Consider the following 26,980-nt stretch of genomic DNA (forward strand, 5'->3'; position numbering starts at 1 on the left):
ATCTCAGACTGCAGCCAGGTGAAAAGCCAGTGCAGATCCGTCACCCGTTCTTCTAGCTCCTGGATTTCAGGATCCCGGTCAGGCTGGGATGCAAGATGCTCTCTTTGGAGGCCATTGTTTTTTTTTTTGGGAGGGAGAGCTCCATGGGTGTGACTATAGGGCAAGGTCTTTTGCTTTACCAGGCGGTGGGGTGCCCAGTGGGGCTGGACGGATTGATTTAGCAGCGTGCAGGGTGCGGGCTTCCTTCTGCCGGCCGACGGCTGCGCTCTGCTGTGCACTGAGCTGGGGACACTGCAGTGGAGGCGGCTCGCAGGAATCCCCCGTGGCTAAGTCCAGATCTGGGGACATGGGGCTTGCAGAGCTGTCCCCGGCATGTCTGCAGAGGATGCTGCGGGGACCCTCGAGCCGCAGCCGCTCTCCCAGCACCTGCCCTCTCCCAGTCTTGCCACGGTCCCGCTCCTTCCCCTTGCTCACGTCGGATGTTTCCATGGAGTCCTTTGCCTCCCTGACCTTTCTCACCCCCATCCCCAGAGCCTTCCCACTTCCTCCTCAGCCTTCTGCCCTGAATTACAACAAGTCCAGCTGCCCCTCAGGCCTGCAGCGGCTCCTTCCCCACCGGCACAGCTCCTGGGAGCAGGGAGGCACAAGCAGACGTGTGCCCCCCGCCTTGCGCTGAGCCTCAGTGCTGGATCTGCTCCCCTGCAGCCCGTCCTCGGGCCCCACACCAGCCTGCATTTTCTAACGTTTTCTAACATTTCTGGGTTATTTCTGCCTGGCTCTGGCTGTGCACCATGTACGCTACTGCTGCACGGTGTGTGCCGTGAGGCTGGGATGCACGCTGCTGCCGGAGCGCCGGCGGTGTTTTAATTTGGGTTGCCTAAGCCAGCATGCCCAATTAGCCCCGGTGTCCCACTGCACACAAGCACCAGGAGTCTCAAACCGAGTAAGAAACACGATCATTTTATGTCTATATTTTCTCACCTATATTTTTGAGAGATAACTTTTTTTGTTGTTGTTGTTTTTTGGTGTTTGATGTTTCTTTTTTTTTTTTTCTGGGAAAAAAAAACCTGCCCTTGAATTTCAAGATTTTTAGGCTTGGAAATACTTTATTTTTAGTATTTTATTTCAATTCTTTTATTTTTTCTTTTTTATATTATTTCACAACATCTCAGTCCTACCACAGGTTATGCTCTTGCACTGTACATTATCTTACGTGATATCACGCAGGGTCTGGAAGGATCAGGTTGATCATTTTATTTTTAAAACCTGAACTGTGGCTTTTTGTTAGCACTGATTGAACAAACAAGCTTTCTTCCTACATGAAAGTATTTCCTGCTCCCGGTATATTGAAAATGGGTGACCCTCTGGGCAGTCCTTATGGGCATTACTGCTCCTGATGCAGTAAAAAAATATATATAAAATTAAATACAGGAAGTCCACAGCAATAATCCATAGGTCTGACAAGAAATCCTGAGATGGGAACTAGGGCACATCCAAACCCAGCACTGCTTTTTCATAACAATAGTTTGAACATTTTTCTTTTTAATATACATATATTTTTTTCAGCCTGGTGCTGGAATTTCCAGAACTGTGGAAATCCTGTGTTCTTGATGGACTTGGTGACATCTTTTATATTTACCTGCAATGTTTTCCTAATTTTTCTGTCTGGGCAGTGGAGCCAGTGGGTTCCTGGTGTGAGCGTCCTCGCTGCTGTGCCCTCCGTGCACACAGCCTCGTGGACAAGCGGCTGCCTCACAAAACCCACGCGGGTCTGGCACAAAGCACTGCCCTGATGCTACCTCCTGTGCCAGCCAGTGACTGCTGTGCTGGGAAGGGGGAGCCTGAAAGCGAAGCATCCCGTCCCGTCTCTCCCCGATGCAATGAGGAAGTAAGACACAGTTTTGTCGTGTGGTTTTGCCCGCGCCCAACCCCCCCCCCCCCAGTTTTGGAAAGGTCACAGCTGGCTGTTCAGCAGGCTGGTGGATTAATTGGTGGGATACAAATAGCTGACCCGTCCTGGCCCCACCTGCCCCTTCAAAGTCCTGCGCGAGATTACGGGAAATGAATGCCGTTGGCACTTGTTCCCCTCCTGCCAGGGAGCCTCTCCCTGCCCCTTCCCCATAGCCCCATGGCTCTCCCCGCTGAGGTTACTCTCCCTGCTGAGGTTAGCCCTTCCTGCCTTGTGCCCCCACTGAGCAGGCTGTGGCCGTGGGGTGGCGTGGGGCAGGCGGACCTGTGTGGGGCTGTGCAGGCTGAGCCCACCAGTCGTCGGGTAGCAGAGAGCAGGAGCAACTCACCGTGCTGCTAAGAGTTTAATTATCGATGCAAAAGGCGTTGTTGCGGCGGGTGGGAAGAGCCTTGCTGTGAATCTTGGGAGGCCTTTGAAGTTGTGATGGAGAGGAACTGAAGCCCAAGGGAACAGGGCTGCTCCCACTGACCCTTCCTCCCCACGCCTGCGCTACAAAGCCTGCCGCCTGGGAGGGAAAAGGTGGAGTAATTAGAGTGAGGACTGGAGCGGGTTAACTATTAGCGAGGGAGCTCAGAGCCCTCTTTGGTCCCCCACTGATTTGTGGAGGCTGAGCCCCCAGCGTGCCACCCCCACCTCGTGCCCCCATCACTCTGCGCACCCCCAGGCAGGCTGCAGGTCTCAGCCTCTGCACATCAGCAGCTCCCCCAGCGCAGCTCTTGCACTGGGACTGCTGGGTGTACTGGGACATAACGCGTCCCTGCAGGAACTGTGGTCACCAGCCCAAATGTTGAGAAGGATTTCTGAGTGCTCCCTCTTTAAGCAGTGCAAGAGATGCAAAACGACTGAGGCAAAATGCATGTTCCCTGGGTGCTGGTCCCTGCCTCAGCTTCCTCGCTCATCTCAAGTGGTGGTTAGAATTTGGGAGATATGAGTATGGATACAAATATGGATGCAGATATATATGTGAATGAAGATGATGGTGTAAATAAATATATATACGCATATACATACATATACATGTATCTACTCTTTGACTCCTGAATAATTTGCATGTGTGGAGTTGTAACGTGCACTAATCACACAACGTTACATGGCACAACTTTTCAAAGGAGCAAGTAGGTCTCCCCTGCATGAGACTCCAGCTCCGGAGTCCAGTTTGCACTGGGGAAGCAACCTGCTTGCTCCTTAGGTGCTTCCATTTGAACGGGCAATCAGTCTTGACAGCTATTCCATCAGTGCAAGAATTCCCCCTGACACCTCCTGGTGTTTTGGCTCAATACAGCGAGTCAAAGCCAAGGCACAGAATAGTGAAAATCAAAATGGTGCTCAGCAAAAAAAATGGAGCTTGCAGTTTGAGACTGATATGTGCAGACAGTCCATAACATCAAACAGAATTACCCAGCTGTAGGAGAGAGATCTCCCAAACCAGCACATTTTCTGAGAAATATTTAGTCTGAAAGGAGTCCTTTGTGGAGATCTTGCTTGTGCTCCTGCACCAAGGGTGAGCTGCTTCTGCACGCTGGCCCCCAGGGAAGCGACAGAAGCTGGGACGTCACCTGCTGGGTGCTGGTTGGGGCTCTTGTTGCTTGCAGGGCAGCAGGTTCCCTTTACAGGTCAGCCTCCTGGGGAAACCTGGAGTGCGTGCCGTCCGGTCTCCTATGGGAAGGCAAAAGTGCCACGTTTATTTGGTCCGGGTCCTTTCCCTGAATGGCCGGTTGGGATTTGGGAAGGAGCCCGCCTGGGGAGCTGCTAAAGGCTTTGCTTCTCTGCTGAGAACGCCTCTGCCAACTGAGCAAGCCATTCCCCTGGCACAAGCTCTGTAGTTAGGGCTGGAGCTCAGTGCTGGGAGGACCATGGCACAGCTCCCTGTGGTGCTCTGGGCAGGGACCACGCTTCAAGCGTCAAAAGCAGCGTGTGGCATTCCTGCTGTCATTATGTGTGAGCTGTGGCATGTGGCAGTGACATGCTTGTCTAAGAGTTCACTTGCTCTTGTACCAGTGGAGTATTGACTTCCCCATATCTGAGCACGGCGTGTGACAGTGATGCTAGGTGGTTCTTCATGTGCACAGATACGTGTTTGCTTTACGGTAACTTAATGCTCCAGGACAGGGAATGCCTTTTATATTTGCCCACTGCAGTGGGCTTAATGTGTAGGACTCCTGTGCACTTGGCTGAACCACTTACCAAGGAATAAAAGCAATATTTTATCCCTCTTCCTGCAAAGAGGCACGAGTAATCCACTCCACAGGAGCATGGCAGGGATTGCATGTCTGTGTAGCTGTTTTTGCATTGAAGCACCTGAAAGGAGGCAGCTCCTTCCTGTGTGTGAGGCTGGGTGACAGCCAAATGACCCACGCTATGGGATGGGGTGCTGCTAACCACCTCCAGAACTAGCAGCAGGCGAGCCGGGTCTGTGTGGCTCTGTCCCAGAGCCCCAGGGCTCGCTAGCACCCACGTAGCACCGCACCGAGGAGCCTGGCGAGCATCCCTCCACGGCAGTGTGCTCTCCTGCTTGTGCAGGCTCCTGGCGCTGCCTGGAGATCCCGTTCTGCAGTGAGGCTCAGCCGTGCCCACCTCCGTGTGTCACGGCGTGGGAAAGGGGGTGCAGAGACCCCGGCGGGGAGCGGGGCTGCAAATGCAGCCAGCCTGCTGAGGGTCGCCGGCACCGTGCTCCGGCGCTGTGAGCGGGGAAACTCCACAGCCCAGGCTCCCGCTGGGCGAATTACCCAGGGAAAATAGGCAGAAAATCTTCAGATTAACAATAACAAATAAAAATGGATTTGAGATCTCCGAGGTAATTACGCCGTGCTGAGGGCAAGGGGCCTCTCTAGCAGTTGGAGCAGCGCCTTGCAGCGAGCGGAGGGGCTCGGCCTGCTGTTGGGCCAATGAAGTCACACAAGAAACCCTGGAAATTCTTTCAAATTGTTCTGCTAACATTAATAAATGCCTCAAAAGCTCCTAATCTGCTCTGTCAGGAGCATGACGTCCGGGTGTTTCACAGCCAGCTCACGTCCCTGCTTCTTTCTCCCCCCTTTCCTTCCCTGCCTGGTAATAGTAAATGAAAGTGGCACCCGTTCCTCCAGCTGCTGGGGCCCGCTTCACACGGAGCTGGGGCTGGAGCTGCTGCCCCAATGTGCCCTGTCCCCCCCACGACAGGCTGCCGAGACCACATTCCTTCCAGAGCCTGGGGTGCAGCTGAGCCACGGCCTGCCAGCCCCACTGAATGCCCACAGGGGTGTTGGAGGGACAGCCAGGAGGGACATGGCACCCAGGCTGGGCCTGGCCTTGCTGGGTGGCCACAGGGCAGGGAGCTCTGGGAAAACTGGAGGCACTGGTGGGCTCTGGAGCTGGTGGAGCTGGTGCTGGGCAAGGGGCGGCAAGGCACGGGCTCAGCTGTGGTCTGCACCCGCTGCACTCACTTTCAGGGGCTGGGGCACCTCACTGGCACCCGCTCCTGAGCCTCTGTCCCCTCCAGGTCTGCAGCCTGGAGCTGGGGCCTAGTCTCCTTCACCAAGAGCTAAGCAAGGTCGTGGGTCTTGGAAGCACCCTGCATGGAACCATAGAATGGTTTGGGCTGGAAGGGATCTTAAAGAACATTTCGTTTCAAGAGAGATCGCCAGTTCTCTCCAGGGACCGCCAGAGTCCTTCTCCAGGGACTGTAGGCCCCCTTTATAAGGCCACTGTAAGGTTTCTCCAGAGCCTTCTCTTCTCCAGGCTGGACATCTCCATCTCTCTCAGCCTCTCTTCATAGGAGAGGTGCTCCAGCCCTCTGGTCATCCTTGTGGCCCTCCTCTGGACCAGGTCTGATCAGGTGTATGAAGGAGCTGGAGCAGGCTCAGGGTTTTACAAGGCAGTGATGAAGTTTCCTTTGCCTGATACTGGAGAACCTGGGTGGGGGGCTCATGGGTGGCACACAGAGCAGATGGCATTCAGGGGCAGCACACCCCATGCATGCAGCCAAGCCATGGTGCCCCACTGTCCTCCCCCTGCTGACACCACATGGGTCTCAGTGGGAAGCTCCTGAACATGCTCAAAGTCATCCCCGAGTGTTCCCCTGCTGAAACCATTTCCCTCGCCTTGTGTCTCCTCGTTACGCTGGGCTCCTGGTGGCAGCAGGGCTTTTGAAGGGGTGGCTTTGATGGGCCTCCTCACTCAGTCCTTCCCCCGTGGTCTCCAGTGCAGTGTCAGCCAGGATTGTGGGGGGGGGGTCCCTTTGTGCCGGAGGCAGGCACTGCGGTGCGCGATTACAGCGGATGCTGGAGCACAAACTTCAAACCAGTTCTGCCAGGAGGGAAATGAGCTGAAAGGGCTCGGCAGAGCCACCAGTGGAGCAGTGTCCCAATGAGAAAGGATGGCCCAGTTGTGTGGGCACTGGCCAAGGGTGGACCTGGTGGACAACCTGATTCTTGTCTTTCGTTACCCCAGTTCCCCTCTGCTCTTTAACCTGTTGTTTGGAGCCCCCTCTTCTCCAAAAGGGCACGCCACTTAGTCGTACTGCGGGTACGGATACAGCCCCAGCCCAGCTCTGCCCCATCCCAGCAGCTCCGGGGAACAGCATTTGTTGATGAGCTGCAGCCAAGCAGGTCTCTGCCAGTAACAAGAAGATGTCTCAGCCTCACAGTGTGTGCAAGGGACAATCGGGGTGCAAGGACTGGCACGTTGTGGTGGTTTGGTCCCTTGCTTTAGGGGACGGAGTGCAAGCTGTCTAATGCAGTGTTTTGTTCCTGTGTTTTCCAGTGAACTTGCTAGACACGTCAACGATCCCAGGGGACTGGGGCTGGCTGACTTATCCCTCACATGGGGTAAGTATGAAGCGGCTGTTGGCATGTGGGGGACAATAGGAGGATGGGTGACCACTGGCAGGGTGGATGGACCAGGTTGCCACCTGACCCTGAGCTCTAAGGTATTTGCCGCCCCCAGGGAACTCCAGAGTTGGGTTGCCCAGGGAGCACTCATGCTGAGAAGCCTCCTGTTCCTTGCTGTACTGGGGAAGCAACAGGAGGAACAACCTAAAATGACTGGGAAGCTCTGAACTGTCTGTAATTGGAAGAGTTCGCTGGGGGAACTGGGCCAACAGGGCAGGAGAGCATCCATGTAGCTGATTTCTCATTGGGAATGGGGATGTAAATGCACAGCCCCACAGCATGGCCAGGAGGAATGCTAAGCCAGTCACCTCATCCTAGGTGAAGCCAGCCTGCCAGCTATGCTGGCTGGATCCTCCCCACATGTTCTCTTCACTTGCATTTCCATGGCCAGGTTTTCTACAGCAGCTTTCTTTAAATTGTAAATGTGAGTTTCAGATGGAAGTGACCTGGCTGTAAGGATTTTTTTTTTCTCATTGATTTAGTGAACAGAAGAAATTCCATAAATACACACAGAACCAACTGCAAGGCATAGTGTGGCTTACTGCATACACAAAATGTGCGAAGTCAGGGTGCCTTCCTAGCTTTTGCTGTTGCATTGATTTTTCACATCCACTCTTTTTCATTCGCTCTCTGAACTAAATGGTGCTAATCTTTTCAATTCCGCCTCCTACAGAAATCTTCCCAGGCCTCTAATCATTTTCATTGATCTGTTGCTTGAGACTTTCAGTCCTTGTGCTGTCTGTTTGAGGAGGAGTGATCAGAACTGTGAGTTCATAATAATAACAATGATGAGATTTATATCAGACATTATCATATATGTAAATATGTTAAATCATTAACTCAGCTCTAATTTTAGCAGTTAGCTGTTGCAATTATGACTGTCTTGGAAATATAATAGATTCAGAGATCTAAGGTCAGAGGGGACCACGGAGCTAACATGATGTAATCTCTTGCATAAATACAGGCCTTCACAAGTCAATTAGCTCACATTTGAGAAAAGCCTAGCTTTTAGAAAATTTGTCCTTGATTCCAAATTGCCAGTGGTGGTAAATCCTCCATATCCCATGGTGAGTCCTTCCAACACGTTAAAAGGTCGCTGTTAAAAACCCACCGCTGTGTGGATTTGCTCAGCTTTGGTTTCCAGCCACCGAATCCTGTTCTGCCTTCGCTTGGGTGGTGGAGCTGTTGTCCTCTGGGCGGTCACGCACAGGCTGGCATTGGCCAGGAATCTGCCTGAGCTGGCTGGCCTAGGCCTCCTGGGGACATGTGGGTACGTGGGAGTGCAGGACCTTGCACTCCTGGAGCAGACATCTCCCTGGGAGACTGAGCCTGCATGTGCCCCTTTCCCAGCACGTCAGGGACTGCCATGACGGGTTCACATGCCGCTGTCTGTACTGCAGATCTGCAAAGCCAGGGGATGCATTCAAGGGCCCTGAGATGGCAGACAGCTGGCCTGTTAGGACTGTCAGGTGTAGTGCTGTGTGTGACCGCAGGACGCTGGGACAGGCTCGCAGGGCAGTCGCTGCTATGCTGCTCACTCGCACTGCAGCAGATGCCCAGCAGCCCTTTAACAGCAAGTCCTGAATGCTAACTCATACCTGAAGTCAGCATTTTGGTGATGTTTATTAACAACTGATAATACTGGATGCCAAAAAATAAAAAAATAAAAAATAGTCTTGTATAGTGCCTAAGCTTTTTTCTCCCATGGAATGTTAATTAAAAAACACTAGTCTTAAACCACCTCTTGGACATCTTGTGGTTTTGTGTCCTCCTAAAAGTCCTACGTAAGCCATGGGGTAACTCCACTCTTCACTTACCCTGTGCTTTTGCCCAATTCATGACCTTTTTGTGGAGACGATGAGCACACAGCTATGTGAAAACTGACCTGAACACCTTCTAGGAGGGTGCCTGGGTTTTGATGTGACATTCTTGCACAGAGAACTTTGCATATATTTTTCCAACTGGCTGTTTTAATGGCTTCTCTGAACATTTGTCTGGCCTGTTTCTTTCTCCATGGGCCATTGCACTGCATCATCTTGAAAGAGCATCTCATTCTTTTACCCTCCTGCTGGTCCTTCAGCTCCAGATGCTTTTTGGGTAGTAAATTTGCACTTGGAACCAGCTGCCATCACCACAAAAGGAGGTAGGATGGTTTACTGCTGTGGGGTACCCGCTACCAGTGCCAATGATTTGTCTGCATCCTGAGGTGCCCTTGCAGCAGAGTTTGGATTCAGGGGAGAGAGGCTGGGTGATTCAGACTTGGTAGCTTGGTACCACCTGGGTCCAAGCCTGGCCTGATCTCTGCTCTGGGAAAGGGCCTGAGTTTGCTTGTCAGCACCTCAAGAGCAGTCCAGACACACCTCTGGTGTCCCTGGGACTGCCCACTGTGGTGTGCTGCAACTCTGGCAGCCCTGGGCTGTTACAGCTGGGTTGAGCCCAGTTGCTGGTCTGGTTATGGAGATGGTGAACTGTGAAGCCACATTTTACTTGGGGTCCCTTCTTCTTGCTGTCACGTCCTTAATTCAGTTACTCCTGCTGCAAAAGAGGTGGCAGTTCTCCCCCAGTGTTACCTTTCCTTGCTGGCTGTCCTGCTTGAGCTGGGTGCTTGAGTGTGCAGGTCTCCTTGGGTTTTGGGATTTCCCTTCAGTGTCTCTGCTCTGTCCAGGGACAGAAAGACACCTGTCACAGCAACCTCCCACCAAGGGGTGGCATTGCTGGCTCTGGCTCCCTGGCTGAAAGCAAACTTGTGTTTGCTTTACCCACTTCTCCTTTCTCGTGCTCTGTGTGAGCCCTGTCACCACAGGGGTGACAGTGGGGAGGTGGGTAACTCTGCCTGGGGGTTTGCTTGGCACTGAACAGCACAGATCCCCATTCCCACTCCTGAGGGGCTTAAGAAGGGGTTCTGTGACAGCTAGCTCTATCCTGAACGTTTTACAGCTTGCTTTCCTGGCACCTGCAGGTCCTGTCATGCCTCTCTGGGCTTCCTGGACATGTCAGGAGAGGTTTCCTCTTCTGGATGCAGAGATCCTGGTGCACAGGCAGGGCATGATCCAAAGCATCAGAAGTGCATAACTGGAAGCATGCTGCAGTTACACTTTACAATGGCAGCTTGTGAAGTCCTGATGTTTTCATCACATGTTTGGACAAGGTGAACCTGCCTTACAGGAAAGATTTTCCTCTCTGGGTTGGCTGTGGCCAGCAGGGGCAGAGGAGCAGGGGGCTGGTAGCACTGGGCACAGCTGAGGGTCAGCAGTGCTGCTGGCCCTGGGGAGCGTCAAGCCATCAGGGAGGCATGCACGGCCTGTTTTGACATTTGCTCTTGCCAGTTAATTGACTGAGGGGTAATTGGCTGTAATAGCTGCTCAGAGGTTTAATTGCGTCCCCCCTCACCTCTACGCCAAGACACGTGCAGTGAGCGGAAGGGTCATGGGGAGCATCCCCATCCTGCAGGCTGCGGTTCCTCTCAATTATGACTTCAAAGGGCTCCCAGGAGCTTTGCAGCCCACTCCGTCCCCAGAACAATTCCCTTCGCATTGAAAATCAGACTCTTATCGCTGCTGTCAAAGAGGCTGCCTCTGCTCCTTCTGTGCCTCCGCTTTGCCAGCTCTCTCCAGCAAAATGCCCCAGTGCCCCAGTGCCCTTCTTTCCCCTCTCCTTGCTTGGCACGTGACCCGCTGGATCAGAGGGAGCCTGATCGGCCCCTTTGCAAATTGCTTTTCTACTGACTAATTAAAATGCTGATGAGATAAGTCAACATATTACTAATAATTATTGTATCGTCTACTTTGATTTACAAAGTCAAACAGGAAATGATTTTGCTCAGACACAGGATATCTAAGGAGCCTGAATGATGCCTTGCAAAACCTAATTATAGTGGAAGCACCTTGAGTGCCAGAGAAAGTCCCCCCATACAGCCCTGACTTCCCTGCTGCCCCTTCCATCACCCCCACAGCCTTTACTTAAATAACCAGCTGGGAGCACAGACAGCACATTTCTGCCTGTAGGATGGTCTCTCAGCAGTGTTTGCACATCATGGATGGGGATTTCGTGCTGATGTAAGGCACTGCTCTGAACTCCCTGGGACTGAACTGTTTGCAGAGCAAACTGTATGCAGAAGGGGATGTTTCTGAAGGTGAGGCCTTGGTCTTTCTGCTAAAATGTCCAGGAAGAGAGCCTGACTCTGGTCCTGCAGCCAATAGCTAGTGCATGGCTTGGACAGACAAGGTCTGACTGCCAGCTCTGTCACAGTGCTTGGAGCAGGCCGTCCCTTTGCTCTGAGCTCACCTTGCTCACCAGGGCTCCAGTCCGAGCTGTGCTGTGTACATGCCATTGAGATCCCCATCCAGTGTCCTGGCTGCCTCCTAGGAGCACCAAAAGGTATTGGGGCTCTCCCATCTGCCTGGGACTAAGTCTTCTGTCCTCTGACCCTTTGGTGCCCTTGTACCATTTCCATGGGTTTCTTTTCCGATCCAGAGCCTCTTTGCCTGGTGGAATACCATCACGCTATAGCTGCGGCAAACCACATTTTCTTTAAAAAAGAAATGGGTAAGAATGGAACATTGGAAAATAAAGATTTAAACAGGTAATTGAGATAAAAGCTCATCTCCTGGTGCTTGTTCAGTAAATGTTGTGTTATTGTTAATTCCCCAGACGTTGGTCACTACCAGGAGTTAATCACCTGCAGTGAAGCTCAGGGTAGTTAGCCGCCAAACAAATCCCTCCTTAGCCATAGCAGTGACTGATTTCATGGGATTATCTCCATTAACACCCCCCATCTAATGATTTATAGCTGCAATAATGTCCTTCTCTTTTTTCTCTCCCTGTGACAGTAGTGCAAGGGACTCAGCAGCTCCTGGGGAGCACTGCAGTTCAGTGCTTGCTCTTGGGACAAAGGGAAGGGCTGGATATCCTGGTGGCAGCTTTGCAAAGTCAGGAAGACTCTGTGTCCCTCCTGAAAGCTGTCCCAGGGCCCTGGAGGCTTCGACCCTTGGCTCCTTCTGGCCAGGGTGTGGGCACAGCAAGAGGCCGAGCTCCTTCTCCCAGGGGATGCAGCCCCTCATTGCATGCTTGTACCCCTCTGCTTCTCCTCCTCCTCCCCACTCCGCTGCACTGTACAGGCCCTGGGAGACTTCTAAGACCTTGCTCAGCCAACCAGATATCTGGTGTTTGCATCTTTTGCCTTTCATAATCTTTTTTTTCTTTTTTTTTTTTAGAACATGCGTTGACTTTAATTTAAACTATTAGGCAGGCCCCTGAATACAGATGTAGTCGTGCCCCCCCCCAGCACATACACACCCATGTGCTCACCACGTTAATTATGATGTCCTCATTTCCGTCTCGCTAGGGGATCTTATCGCAGTGATGGGGGCCGGGCTAAGCTTGTTTTAATAAAAGCTGCTTCAAACTGGCAGCCAAGAGCTGGCGGAGGCTGGCAGGGTGGGAGGCCGGGAGCAGGCACAGGGCCCATGGCATCACTGTCCCCAGGCCGCTGCAGGCCGATGGAGAAGGAGCTCGCTATAAAAGCTGAAGGTGAAGAGGAAACCTCTTCAAGTTGTGGGACTTCTGAAGCAGGTCTTTCCATCCCGAATCGCTCTGCCTGCCTGGCAGGTCCTGGCAGAGCTTGTGGAACTGGCATTGCCTTGCAGCCACGTCTGGGCCCGTGGCTTCCAGGCCTCCCTCCATGTGTTTCCACTGGGGGCAGAGCATTGCCACATAGACCAGGCCCATCTCAGGCTGGGATCCCACAGTGCTGTGTATGACCCAAAGAAAGAGCTGACAGTCCAGACAATGTGAAAACAAGCACAAAATTTGAAAGAGTGATGCTGCAGATGCAAACTCTCTGAGTTTTCAACCCTGGGGGGATGCCAGTTGTTGCTGGTGCTTGGAGATGGGCGTTTAACTCCCTGCTCTCTGCTGGTGGTGAGGAAGGTTCCAGTTCCAGCAGCACCACATGGGACACCCTGGTCCCATGGTCACGAACACCATCTTGTTGGTCAGATTTGGAATAGAAATGAATGGCTGATGGTGCTGGAGACCCCAAGACAATGCACCAACTGGACACCAAGGCATTTCAGTGCATGCAGTAACCTCTTCTTACCCTTGTCAGGCGCTGCTGGAGAGCCACGAGCCCCACTGGCTTTGCTGGCGCAATGTGGGGAGCATCCCCACTGCTGCTCTCAGCAATGCCTGTGCCCCGTGCGCCTCCTCCTATGTGCAGTTCTGCCTCATTTCCCAGGGGACTCGGCAGGGAAAAGACAGGAAACAGATGCTGTGTTAATTTGTGCTCAATTAATTGTGACAACGATCTCCACACCCTCCGCAGTGCTGCAGTGCATGGCAGGGCTGTGCGAGGGTTGTCGTTCACAGGCACAGCTTGCCCCTCCAGCAAGGCCGAGCAGGTATCCTGGCCCCTTTCTGTGTTGTCTGCCTGTGTGCTGGGGTGCAGAACAGGTCCTGGGTGGTCTACCAGCCAGGCAGTGCCTGAACGAACTCAGGCATTTCTGGAATTCAGGAGATAAATTTTTTAAAAGAACCAGAAATCCTTTTTTTCTCCTGACAGTGGCTTGACTTTCACATCCTTTGCCAGCATAGTCCCCTCTGAACAAGTTTTTGTTGAGGTCTGCACCTGGTACTGCTGCCTTTTTCAGGCTGCTTTGAGCTCGATAGGAGTGAGAAGTGGAGTTTTCTCCTAGAGGTGAGATGCTGGGGGAGTTTTGAAGATGTACATCACTGAAACAACTGCTCTGATCACCCCAGCACTAGCAGAAGTCACCAGAAGGCCTCCTCCACAGGAAGCACAGGTCAAGGGGGTTAAATGAGGAAGGAATTTCCTATCTAAGAAGGGAGAAGGAAGAAGTGTCTTACAAATATTGTTGATAAGTCTTTTCAATGCCTCTTGCACTCTGTAGGTGTGAGTCCCCCCTGCCCCCATGTCCCTGCAGTGCTGGTGGCCACGTAGCAAGGCTGTCATGGCAGATCCGCATCCTCACCTGCTCTTGCACACACCAAGGTGAAGTCTTCAGGCTTATTCCCTCTGTGCTGAGGATCAGGCTCCTTAGTTCTTAGCTGCTGTTGATTTTGCATCTGTCATGAGCCCCAGGTCAACACTTGCATGACAAAACACCATTTTTGCCACAAGCCCAGAGCTTTATTTTAGTGTATTTGTGCTGGTGCTTGAAAGATTTGTTTTCCTGATCTGTGCCCTGCTGCTGGAGCTTTGCTTGTTTCCTGAGGTCCAAAAATCTCTGCTCTTTTTTTTTACTTCCTTCTTCTCCCATAAGAAGAATTCAGGGGTCCTGGACTGCTCCATGGGGGATGTGATACGGTTACCTGCTTGGAAGATGGGCATGGGCTGAACAGTTAGTGGGAAGCCCCCAGAGAATGGAAGGGCTGTGGGTCCTGGTGAGGGTTTGGTAGGGGTGGAGAGGGTGAACTGTGGGGCAAGAGCAAGCCCCCAGAAGTGTCTGATAGCCCCCAATACCTAAGTTCAGGCATCTCCCTCAACTACAGAGTTCATCTGTATCCAAAATCTCAGTGCTTCTTTTCACGTCTTGTCATTCAAAACTGCTTAACATCCCTCCCTGGGTGACACAAATGTCCCTGTCCTCTCCTCACTCACCCAGTGACTCCCCACGCCATCCCTCCATCACAGTCCTGCTTGCTGCAATCTGCTGTTCCCCAATATCCTCTCCCCAAACTCTCCCTGCTGCTCCTGAATGTAACTCCAGAGCTGTCAAGTTGTAAGCCCCTGGGTTCCCAGAGCCTGCCCCCGGTCCAGCCTCTCAGCTGGTCTGAGCACTGTAGGCTTACCCTGAAGGTTCCTGCTGACCCTGCCTTGTCTGGGAGCAGCGTTGCTCTGAGCCCCCTCGACCTGTTTCTTGTTGGAAGTCCTGTGTTTGCTGCATGCTTCTCCTTCACCCTTCAGCAGGCACCCCAAACCTCATTCTTCACCAGGAAACCTGTTCATTCGGCTTATTATGCATGGAGATCGCATATCAGAAGAGACCTAGGTGAGCACCACACAGGTACTTTTCTGCTACTCTTGCAAGCATGGAGGCCTGGAGGACTAGCAGCCCAGATGCCTTCACCAAAAACACATTACTCTCGTTTTCTGCCATCAGATCACCCTTGTGGAAGCATTCCTTTCTGCAAACACAGGTGCAATTCACCCAGCTCTGTGTCAGAGTGGGCTCTGTTGCCCAAGTTGGCACATTCATAGTCTGTTCATCCTCATTTTCCTTTGGCTTATGATGGCAACGATCTCGTACCCAGATGCAGCAACAAGGACAGAGGGAGATTGTCAGGGTGGATGATGGCACAGACTCCTGCATGCCCCATGTTCACCAGGATTGTGTAGAATGACCTATTTTCTCTCTGTCTCGCAGTGGGATTCAATCAATGAAATGGATGAGTTTTTCAGCCCTATCCACACCTACCAGGTCTGTAATGTCATGACCCCCAACCAGAACAACTGGCTACGGACCAACTGGGTTCAACGGGATGGTGCGCGGCGGGTCTATGCGGAGATCAAATTCACGCTGCGGGACTGTAACAGCATGCCAGGTGTTCTGGGCACCTGCAAGGAGACTTTCAACCTCTACTACCTGGAGTCTGACCGTGACCTGGGTACCAGCACCCGGGAGAGCCAGTTTATGAAGATTGACACCATTGCAGCTGATGAGAGCTTCACCAATGTAGACCTGGGTGTTAGGCGCCTGAAGCTGAACACGGAGGTGCGGGGTGTGGGGCCCTTGAGCAAGAGGGGGTTCTACTTGGCCTTCCAGGACATAGGCGCTTGTATCGCCATCGTTTCAGTGCGGGTGTACTACAAGAAGTGCCCGGCTATGGTGAGGAATTTGGCATCCTTCTCCGAGGCTGTGACTGGGGCAGACTCGTCCTCCTTGGTGGAAGTGCGGGGAGAGTGCGTAGGGCACTCGGAGGAGAGGGACACCCCCAAAATGTACTGCAGTGCAGAAGGAGAATGGTTGGTGCCCATTGGGAAGTGCGTGTGCAGTGCTGGCTACGAGGAGCAGCGGGATGCCTGCATGGGTGAGTCCCAATTCCTGCCAGCGGTGCCTGCAAGGCGAGGGGTGGCTGCGAGGAGCTCTTGGCTTCTTTGGGCGAAGGGCTGAGGGCAGAGGCCTGCTTATAAAAAATGGAAAGACAGCCTCCTTGGGGGCCAAGAGCTGCCCAAGCCTTTGCTGGCCTTCTTGGTGCTTACCTAAAGGGTCGTGGGTACCACTGGGAAGCTGCTGGGGAGCTCCTGTGAGCCTGGCAGTGACAGTTCTTGGTGCACAGGGCACAGCTTTGGGACAGGGGCTGGCTTTGGGATGGGGGCTGGCTTCAGGACAGGGGCTGCCCTGACTGCAGGGAGGCATCTTCCCTACCAGAGGTCCCAGCCCTGGGCCCCCAGCAGCTGTGTGCCGAGATGAATGCTGGCACGCTCCAACAAAATGCACCTCTGGTCTCTTCTAAGTGCACCATTGCTCACCTCCCTTTGGCAGGCAGTTTGAAAGAGAGGAAAGCAAAAAGAAAGGCACAGAACTGTGCAAAACAAGCTTATCACGTCCATCCATCACCCCTCCCCGGGGCTGCCACAGAGCCCTCCTGTCTGGGGGTGCAGGGAGCCTCCCCCGGGGTCCTCTGTGCTGCAGGGCAGGCTGCAAGCTGCCGACTGTACAAACTGTGATAAGGACACGGGGTGACCACAGCAGCCGAGCACCGGGAGCCGCTGCTGGCAAGGGGCTGTGTGTGTACAGAACTCGGCGCACGGGGCTCCCAGCGAGAGCCCTCCGCACGGCTTTGTTTGCTCTCGGTTTCTTCATCAGAGGTGTTTAGGGGAGCAGCATTCTGCCTCTGTAAATAAGAGCGTGGGTCCTTTGTTTGAGTTTCGTGGAAGTGTTAAGTGAAGCGTTTGTCTTAGGGAGACTTGATGCAAGGTTAGGACGTCCGACACTGGGCTGGAATAGATCCAAGTGCTGCCGGGACCAGCGCTGGCTCTGGAGAGTCCCCAGCTATGTAGAGCGGTAAAGGTGGGCAGAATAAATGCTTCTGTCCAAAATTCCCCCTCCCTGTGACCACTGATTTGAAAGTCAACCTGAGACAGATCTGATCAGAATATGTCTTCCTCTCCCAGATAAAGAGTGGGTGTGAAGTGTGCATAGGACCAGGCACGTGCCAGCATGGAAAGGGCATTAGCATGAGCTGCCTGGATGGCAGTGTCCCAGCTCCATGACTGCAAGGAGCTGTGAGTTGGGATTTTGGTCCCAAAGGACCAAATGCCCTCCACATACTCCCCCTCCTGCAGTCCTATACAGCAGACTGCTTCAGGTGATCACCACCCAAAGCCCAGAGGCTGGGAGCAGAGGAAGCCCCAGGGGCTGCACTGTGCTCAGTCTGCCTCACTTTTCTGTGTTTCCTAGGACACATTTTTCTGTCTGCTGGAGAGCAGAGCTGTCGGAGAGCTCTATCTCTGCCCTCCTGCCTTTTTCTGATGGCTGCCAGGCTTGTGGGATCACCCCTGACCCATTTCAGAGGGCCAGGGAGGAAAAGTGGTGCAACCTTCCATGGTGGTGGATGTGGTGGGCACAAGCAGAGTCTGGTCCTTGTGCAAACAAATGCACTCTGACTCATGCTGCTCAAGCAGCAATGCTCCTGGGTGAAGCACTCCAGGCCTTGTGGAGTCAGAAACAGCACAGAAGTGTCTCCAACCTTTCCCTGACCTCACTATCATCTCTTCTCCTGCCTTCCCTGTCCCATTTATCCTCAGCATCTCCTAGCACAGGGGGTCTGATGGGCCAGCATCAGGTGAGCAGGGGCAGAACCTCCTTCCTACCATCTCCTTTGCTGGGTGGCTCTGGAGCAAGAGTATATATATATATTTACACATGAAAGCAAACAGATGCAAATCTCTGATCTTAGCTTCTCATGCTTGATTGGGGCAGAGTTCATTTTTCATGGTGAAAAGTGCCTTTCTGGTATGATTTATAACCCAAGAGGATCTGTAGGAGTTGGAAATTAGCCGTTTTAATTGTCAGGCGAACAAAAGCAGGATTCCAGTGGCTGTCGTCCCCAGTAATTTTTCATTTTCCGTCACTGGGATGAGATGATATAAATCACTCCTTGTGGCCCTAATAATCTTTCTATAAATATCAAGGAAATTCATTTTTTTGCTTGGGGGGAAAAATTAAAGAGTAGATACTTTGCCTTTATGGTAGTGTTTAAAATGTGATTCCAAATTAATTTCCTTTTGCCTTTCACAGCCAGATGCCTTATTTGTCAAAGCTAAAGATGTTTGAACAGTGGAGGTTTCTCCCCCTCCTTTTTAACATTCATTTTTCTAAGGACCTGCCAGAGTGATGGAAGACAGCTCAGGAAACCAGATCATGGCCAGAGCTGTTCGCAGCCCTTTAAAGGAGAAAGAAGGCTGTGCCACGGAGCTGGGAAGGATGGGGTGAAGATGAGCGTGGTGGAGGATGCACAGGAATCAGCAAACTTCCCCGCCTCTCATCTCCTTTCTCTAGGTTGTCACCTTGGATTGCCCCTTTCTTTGCCCTGGTGTGTGGTGGCTGGGATCTCTGACCCTTTGTTTTTACCCAGTTTCCAGCCCAGCCTTTCTTGGGCTCTGCCAGCTCCTAAAACACTTGGCTTCTAGTCCCATGGCATCTTTTGCCATGGCCACCCCAAGGATGAAACCCGTCTGGGTCTCCCTCCCAGGGCACCACAGCCCTGCTACACACTTACTTTCCCCCTCCAGTTTCAAGGCTCCAAAAGACTTTGTCCCCCCACCCCTCGTTGTCCACAGGCAGCCTCAGATGTGCTGCCCTTTCCTCCTTGAAATGTCTTGGTCCACAGCAAGGCACGGTAGTGTCTCATACACACAGCAAACAGCAACTACTCTACCTAGATAGAAGAATAAATAATAGCCTAAGTGAAAAGGGTCTGTCCCAGCCATTTACCAGGTAAGAAGACAATTAGAATAATTCACTGTATTTATACACAGCTGCTGTACAGAGCAAACAGAGACACATTTCAATAAGGTCAGTGCAATCAGTGAAATGAGAAAAGGGAGCAAGCACTTTAACACTGGTTCTGCTTCTCTGGGAGGGAAGAAACCCATCTCCTCAAACTGCTGTATGGCTGAGAGCCAGGACACGTGCACCTCATCCTTTGGATGGATGGGGACGAGAAGAGGAGCCCTCAAGAGTCCGAGAGGCAGGTGTGCATCTCTGTGGTATGACCATGGGTTTTGGAGCTAGACTCACTGTTCAGACACCTTTGTTTAAAATCTGGGTCCAGGCATCTTAGCCTCAGGGTGTCCTGATTGCTCTGACTCCTTGCCCTCTGTGGTGCTCAGGGCCTTCATCTGACTGCTGCCTTTGGCTGGAAAACACTGATGAGGGAGCAACAATCATCATCTGCTGCTCCATCAGCCCATTTGTCCACCAGGACTGCCAGAACTGAGCAAGAGCAGCTACTGAATGGGGCTCTGATGTGTGTGGCTGAATCAGTCTCTGGTCTTGGGGTAGACTTTATCCAGCTCTGCTTGAGCTGAAAAGATGCAGCCCGTGTGCTCCAGACTGGGAGATGTGAGGGAGACTGTCACTGCTAGGACTCTTACACCTCTAGTACCCAAAATGAAGAAGAGACGGGGATGTGAGAGGGGCAGTTGGCCCCTCGTGGACAAACCCCTCTGCTGCTGGGATCTTTTCTGCCTCTTGCAGCACATGTCCAGTGGAAATGGATCTAAAGAGTCTTGTTAAAGATCTGGAAGCCACTTAATTGTTTCCAGTTGGTGGAATTCATGCTGACGAACCAATCAGCAAATCTAATGTACCTTAAACCTTTCTCGTGGGCAACTTTAATCGAGCAATTAAAGCACCACAGCATTGCTAATTAAGAGGAGAAAATACCCGGCTTGGTGATAATGTTCTCGTGAATACAGTTTTGCGTCCGTATACTTTTATGAAGGAAGTCAGCAGGGAGGAAGCGTCACCCTGCCCAGCTGGCAGGGCAGAGGGGGAGCAGAGCCGCACTGCAGGAGGAGAGGGGATGCCTCCTGCACGCACCCAAGTCATACAGTGCACTGCGGCTGGGGATGCCACTCTTCCCTGGATGCCTGCCTAAGAAGACCACAGCCTGTGCTCCCTTCCTTCTGGGCAAGGCCACAGGGAGGAGGAAGGCTACACTAGGTTAAGGGAGCCCACTGTGCTCCATTACCTTCTCTCCCCAGACTCCTTCTCCCTTTCTAACTCAGAGATACGCTGTGTGGCAGAGCCCCAGGCCCCTCTTTGCTTTCTCCAACAGTGATTTTTTCCTGCCCATGTAGGAGCATCACACAGCAACCACGGGCTCCTTATGTCTTGTCTCTGTGAAACAGCCGACGCAGGCTGCTCTGTTGGAAACAGGACGCTGGTGTTGCTGGGCTGACTCCAAGCAAAACTCTGTTTTCCTGGCTCTGCACTGCATGAGGCCCCCAGGAGTGTGTGTGGGGGGTCACGCGTGCCTCTGTCAGTCAGCAGAGATCAAACCTGGGATGTCAGGGTGCCCGTTATCAGGCTGTTTTGCACTGGACCACATACGTACCATATACCGTGGCGACAGATAAATGTGTGTCAAAAATACCCTGTAACTGCAGCTCCAGACAGACATACTCAAATACGTTTCATGTTTCTTTGAAAGTCAGTGCAGATTTCAAGGAGACTTTTCCTGCAAGTCCCAGCACAGGGATGCCAGGTCTGAGCTGCAGGCTCCGTGGCTGTGTTGCACCTTACTGATGCCTGCTCAGTCTCCTGTACCTGCTGGCAGATTATCAGGCTGTCATAGCTGGAGTTAGCTGCACCAATGCCCTGGGTGCCTACCTCAGGGGGCTTCTAATGTGAGTGATCCAAAATACACTTTTCAAGCAGGAGCAGTGGCAGTTTTGAAGACATGCTAAGAGAGTTATGCAAACATCCTTTCAGTGATGCCAGGCAAGAAAATCAAAGGAACTTAGTGATTCACAGCATTTGTATTGTTGGTTTGTAAGCCAGTCAGCTGCTTTGTTAAAAATACAGGCAATGGCATATGGTAAGATTATATCACCTTCTGTTTATCCTATGCAAAGACCCATATATTTAATAAACCAATAATAATTAAAAAAATTAGTAAAGGGTAGCTTGTTTTCCAAACCACTTAAGTAAGGTAGGAGTGTTTGGATTCCAGGTATCAGTTTTCATATGGGAACAGACTGCAAAGAAGATGTGTCAGAACTACAAATTGCTTGCAAGATTTGGGCTGGACATTAGGAAAAACTTCTTCCTCCCGTGGATTATGCCCTAAGACAGGTCACTGGAGAGGTGGCAGGATCTCCATCCTTGGTAATTTCCAAGACTAATATATAGAAAAAGTCAGGGCCACCCTGATGTATTTTTGGGGATAATTCCAACACTCTCAGGTAGCTGGCCCAGGTGCTCTTGGCCCCTTCCACAAGCGCTGATGGGTCCTTGTATTCACACTTGTCTTGTACCAGGACTTCCAGTTTATATTCTCACACCTGGCTGCTAATGAGTTTGTTTGGACCCCAGATCCACTGGGCTGTGTGGCATGGCTAATTCAGCCCAGCAAGCATGTTGGAGAAAGCAGGGTGTAGGACAAGAAACTTACTGGGGAAAAAAAAAAAAAGCAACTGCCCAAACACAGATTTTTTTTTTTATTTTTATTTTCTGGAAGAATTGAGAAGGATGGAGATTATTGCAGAACTGGCCTTTACCCACAGACAGAATATAGGTTTTGTCTGGGGCTGAGTATTGTACAGTTTGCCACTTTTCCTCTGTTTGCTGTGCTTAGCTGCTGACACGGATGAAGGGTGAGAGTGATGCTAGGCTGGAGTTCAGGGTATTGATGGTAATGGAACAAATTTAATTTGTGCTTGGTTGGTCTCTGTAGTTCTTATAAAAAACCACCAAAGGGCAGCTGGACTGTGATAGATGGGTCTGGCAGCACTGAAAAACCTTCACCAGGTTTGGAATGTGTGGTTTTGGTTTGAATTCTTCTGCAGAACTTGTCCAGACTCAGGTCATCACCAGGTGTTTTATTCTGGATTACCAACACACAGATGCCTGGAAAGCCACCGGGGAGTTTAGAAACCAACTATTTGCAGGAAAGCCCTTGCTATTTGCACCCCTACTTAAACTGGAGATGGAACAACGCAATGGGAGGCTGGGAACCTTAAATTCACTACCAGCTCTTGCTCTGGCAAGATGCTCTTTCTTCCCACAGAGCAGCAGGACCATGCCAAAAAATGTGTTCTGCATTCGACTTGAGATCCAGATCCTACCCATGTCAACACTTCTTGTGTGATGTCTTCTTCCCCTTCCTGAAAACAAGATGCTACTGATACCACATCCTGGTGAAGGAGAAAGGGATCCAAAAAGCTGCAGGTGCTCAGCTGTGCGGGGGTGAGGGCTGTGCTGGCCCCATGGTGCCACAAGCTGCTTTTCACTTGCATCTGCTGGAGTGCTGGGCCTTTTTTAAACCTCAGCCTCCTGTATATATCTGTAGCCATATATATATGTATGCTGAGAGGGCTTCCACCCTCCAAAAACTGCAGGGTCTGGGAATAAGTTCTTGATGTTTTGTATGTCCTTTCTTCATTTATGCATCTTTACTCCCCAAAGACTTGCAGCAGGGATGCAGGGTTACCTTCTGTACCTTCATCTGCATTCGGCTCCACTCCTTCTGAACAGAGTTCTCCGGGTTTGTTTTTGGTCTGATGAAAACTGCATTTTTTTCAGAAACCTTAAGTAGTTCTGTCTAAAACCCTCCAACAAGACTGAGTTTTGTAAAGAGCTTTTTTTTTTTTTTTCTAATTCTAGCATTGGGCCTCTTGCTTCCATCTTACTACTGCAAGCTGTAGCATTTCCCCAGATAAACTTCATAAAAAACCCTTCAGCTCCAAGATAAGCCAGGCTGTCTCACCTACGCAAGGCTGCACAGTGTCTGCACTAGGCAGCAGAGCAGCACTCCCAGCACGTTGGGATTTGGACATTTCCGGCACTTATTTATTTGTTTATTTGTAATGTGGAGAAGGAGAGCACGGCAGAGGCAGCTGTGCCTTCAGCAGCACTGATTTCAAAGTCTTCAAGGGGGAAGTTTCCCCCCGTTTCTCTCTCCAAAACATTTTGGGGCATAGAGTGTGACGTGGTTTGAATTGTGGGGAGAAGGGGTAGGGGTAATGTGAGGCGGACTCTGGGGTGATGTGAGACAAGTTCAGGTGTGTGGAGTGGATGTGAAGTGGCACAGGGAGGGGTGTAGGGTTGCAAGCTGGGGGCAATGAGGCAGATGCCTGTTTTTAAGACGTGGCTGTGAGTAATATGCCTCTGTTTCAATGTCTGTGTCATTCAGGAGCTGAGATTGCAAGCATCATGCTGAAACTGGATTGAAAGGAGATGGGATTTTCTGTGTTAGCTGCTTCTGCAACCTGGAGGGCTCTGGGACCGGTGCCTGTCTCTGCCTGTCACAGTGGCAATGACACCTTTATTTCCATCTTTATCTCTTCCCAGCAATGCCAAAGGATAAGATTAAATCGGTGAAACCTGGGCACAGTGCATCTCAAGTAGTAAGGCAGTTAACAAGACTTGCAGGCACAACCCGAAATGCATTGTAGGTCTTTATTGCATGCCTGGACGCAGCAAGGTCCTGCTTTCATGCCCTTTTCCAGGCTCCCAGAGCACTTCAGGCTGGGTTTCCTACAACCCTGGGTGCCGGGGCAGTGTGGAGCCCTGATCCTGCCCAGCTCAGTCCCAGCCACTTTGTCTGGCCTCTGGGGATGGAGGGTGCCCTTCAAGGAGCCCTCGGTGGTCCCACCAGGCACACACAGGGGGCTTGTCCCATGCTGCTGCTCAGGCTGCGAAGAGTGGCTCATTCCCCGCTAGTGTCTCCTCGACAGGTCCATCTATCATCTCCCCGGCCCTGCCAGTTTATCAGCAGATGTTGTCCTGTCCCCAGAGGACGGAGAGGGAGGGAAACAAACGGACCGAACCGCAGATGGCTGGCAGAGCCGTGCCTACACTTGCTGTTTCTGAGACAAGCCTGCTGCTCTGGAGCCTGTCAGTGAGCTGGGAAAAACGGGGAAGATGTGTTGTGCAGCAGGGGGATCGGTGTAAGCCCCGTGGCATTAACTTCAGCAGGCTGGGATGGTGAGAGGGGACCCACCCATGGGGCAGAGGGCTGGAGTCACACACCGCCAAGCCCAGGTTCAGCGTTCTGCAAGGAGAGGACACGGCTGTTTGCCTGTGATCCTCAGGCATGGGGAAAGGGTATTAACTTCATAAAATGTATATATATATAAAAGAATTCCTCACCTTCTGCACAGCTCCTGGAAGGACACTTGTGGCAGGTGGCAGAACTTGGTGGTGGTAAAGGCAGCAGGACGGCAGTTCTGCACCTCCCTGGTGGGTGGCTGCAGATGTCCGTGGGTGCAGCGTGCGCTGTAACCATGGAGCTCTGCAGATTTTAGACCTGATGTCTTTGGCTGACTTTTTCTTCCTGGCCATTTCTCTGTTGGTTTGCTCTTCCCAGAGCAAACCCAGAAGGGCCTGGTCTTCCATGTGTCATTGGCCTAGCAGGGGAGCGCTCAGTCCAGAGTAGGATAGGCTTGCCATTGGGTGCTGTAGGGATTTAATTCTTTGTGCGTATTCCTGAGGTGAGCTCATAGCTTGTTCGAAACTGAGCCCTAGCACATGGGCACCAAGCTGGTGTCCCATCTCCCATGCTTGTGAAAGGCCTCCCAGGTGTCTTGCTTCCATGCACAGCAAGTGCTCACACACACGGAGGTGTGTGACCCGTCTCTCTCCAGCCTTCTTGCATGCTTGTGCTGTCCGGGTGCTGGGAGGTGGCTGCCAACAGCCCTGCACTGGTGCACAAATTCACCTGTAATTTGTCATTTAGGTTAATTTTCCTCCTGGGTGCATTTAAAATAATTGTGAATTATTGCTACAGGCAATTAATGTTTCTTTACAGCATTAAATGCTAAGTGATTACAATTGCTTGGTGCAAATCTGCTGTGCTTCACGTTCCCGTTTTTCCTCCTGGCCCGTCTCTCTGTACCTGATATAGCACTCATTTCTCTGCCTCTAATTAAATATTGTTGGGGGGAACCGCTTCAGTGTCTCTTGAATCAAGAGTCCCTGGCTACAGGTTGCCACCTGGGTAGAGATGATGGTAGTTTGCAGGGCAAGCTCACGCAGGGAGTTGAAGAAGGCAAATCCTGGCATGCACGCTGCATGGGCTGTGGGGCTATCCCCGTTCCTGTTTGGTAGGCTGTGCTCATGCTGTGTTTTCATCCTTTCCCATGCAGAGGAACTGGAAACTTTTACTTCTTAGAGATTTATTTATTTATTTATTTATTTATCTATTGCCAGCTGGCTACCCCATGAATTTGTCTGCAGCTGAGAGGAGGGTGTAACAGCCCCCATCTCTGCCTTACATCCCATCTCAGTGCCCAAAACCAAGAGGCTGCAGGCTCTTGGGGTGTAAGGGCAGAGAGTCCCCGGCTCTCTCGGTGCATGGCATCACAAGGAGCAGTCAGCACCAGAGCCTGGCAAGCTGCCTGGCCTGTCCTTGGTGTGGCTGGCTGGGACTGCACAGCTCCTCTCCCAGCTCTGCCTCCCTGGTTTTCTGTCCTCTCTGATGCCTTTGAAAGCTATTGGAAGAGAGTGCCTTCCTGGGACATCTTGCCAAAATTGCTCCCTTGCCTTTGAAGCAGTGTTCAACACAAAAGTGCTTCAGAAGCTGAGGACAGAGTCTGAAGAGGGACCAGCTAGGCTTGCATATGTCTGGAGCGTTGTCTTCAGCTACCCCTGCTGGAAGTAGCTCAGTTATAAAGAGGCTATTGCATTATTATGCAGCGTGTATATGTGAAATATGTTGGCAGCAATCATTCTAGGGAGATCTGTGGCAAGAAAAGGAGGGTTATTAATAAGAAGACAAATCAGCACCTAGGAGCAGAACAAATGGACAGCGTGGAGGGACCCAGACCACCAGGGATGCTGGATTGCAGACAAAACACTTCTACATGCTTGGAAGCAAAAATTGAGGGTGTATGCAGAGCTGGCCACTGGGGGTAAGGATGGGAAAATGAATGTATTGCTACCTCAGTAGGGGAAAAGAGAAATGATTCAGGGTCTGGAATAATGCTTGAAACACTGGAACTGGTCCTACAAATGCTTGATAAATACGGAGACTCAGAGAAAGCCTGTTTGGAACTGAAATCTTCTGGAGAGGAGGGATCCTTCCACACCAGACAGATACCTGCTATGATACTTGTCACTGCTGAGCTAATTAGCTTTCCTAATGAGATAGGATACTGATGGCAGCCCTGGTGTGGGATGAGCACACGATCCCACTGCGCAGCCACCAGCACCAGGCAGGGGCAGAGCAGCCGAAGGTGGGCTGTGTGACCAGAAAAAGCTCAGCCTGGCTCAGCTGGCCTTGCTGTTCCTCTGCAGAGAGCAGGCAGTGTGCATGCGAAGTCAGTTTGCTGCAAAGTGAAACTAGAGAAGGTGTGCTTCCTTGTGCTGAGCAAGGAAACACATTGCTTTGTATAGCAGCAAACCAGGGGCATGCAGAGGGCCATGTACCAGGTATGGAGATCTTAAGTCCTGAAACCACCCGTGTGGATGTCCTTGGGCACCTAAACACACCCAGCATGTGTATGGAAAGCACTGTGAAGTGAGGAATGTAGTTTGCCCCATAAATGATAGAGCTCAGAAGGGGTAACAGTGTGATTTCCAGTGCTACCAGTTTGAGCTTTGAAGCACTCCCTCCCCAGAGCCAGGCCGTGGCCCAGAAGCTGCAGCTGGGAGAGATCTGGGCAGCAGGCACAGCTACAAGGAGAGCACATCAAGCTTCGCAGGCAGCTCACAAAATCGGAGGCACCCGAGTCTGCCTGTGAAACAGTGGGGAACAGGTACTGGGATGGCAGCACATACAGCCTGGGGGGGGAGAGACCAAAGCAGTTTTCACAGGGCCCAGTTTCCAGCTGGGCAGCTGGAGGGGAACTCACCTGGGCACCAGGGAGAGGGGCTGGGATGGGGCAGAGAGCGGGGTTCAGCTCTGTGCTGCTGAGATTTGCCGAGCCGTGGGCTGTTTCTCATCCAGGCACGTC

At 51.8% G+C, this 26,980-nt stretch overlaps 1 protein-coding gene across 1 annotated transcript in view; it reads left to right on the top strand.

Moving 5' to 3' along the window:
- The first annotated feature begins 6,711 nt into the window (after positions 1–6,711).
- EPHA8 (EPH receptor A8) overlaps positions 6,712–26,980 on the top strand; it is a 33,731-nt gene continuing 13,462 nt past the window's right edge. The window contains exons 1-2 of the mRNA XM_035557510.2: positions 6,712–6,771; positions 15,219–15,882. Of these exons, the coding sequence (XP_035413403.2) occupies positions 15,237–15,882 (646 nt within the window). The 5' untranslated portion in view covers positions 6,712–6,771; positions 15,219–15,236. The remainder of the gene's footprint in view (positions 6,772–15,218; positions 15,883–26,980) is intronic.

The sequence above is a fragment of the Cygnus atratus genome, chromosome 21 (assembly GCF_013377495.2).
Source record: "Cygnus atratus isolate AKBS03 ecotype Queensland, Australia chromosome 21, CAtr_DNAZoo_HiC_assembly, whole genome shotgun sequence".
Lineage (NCBI taxonomy): Eukaryota > Metazoa > Chordata > Aves > Anseriformes > Anatidae > Cygnus > Cygnus atratus.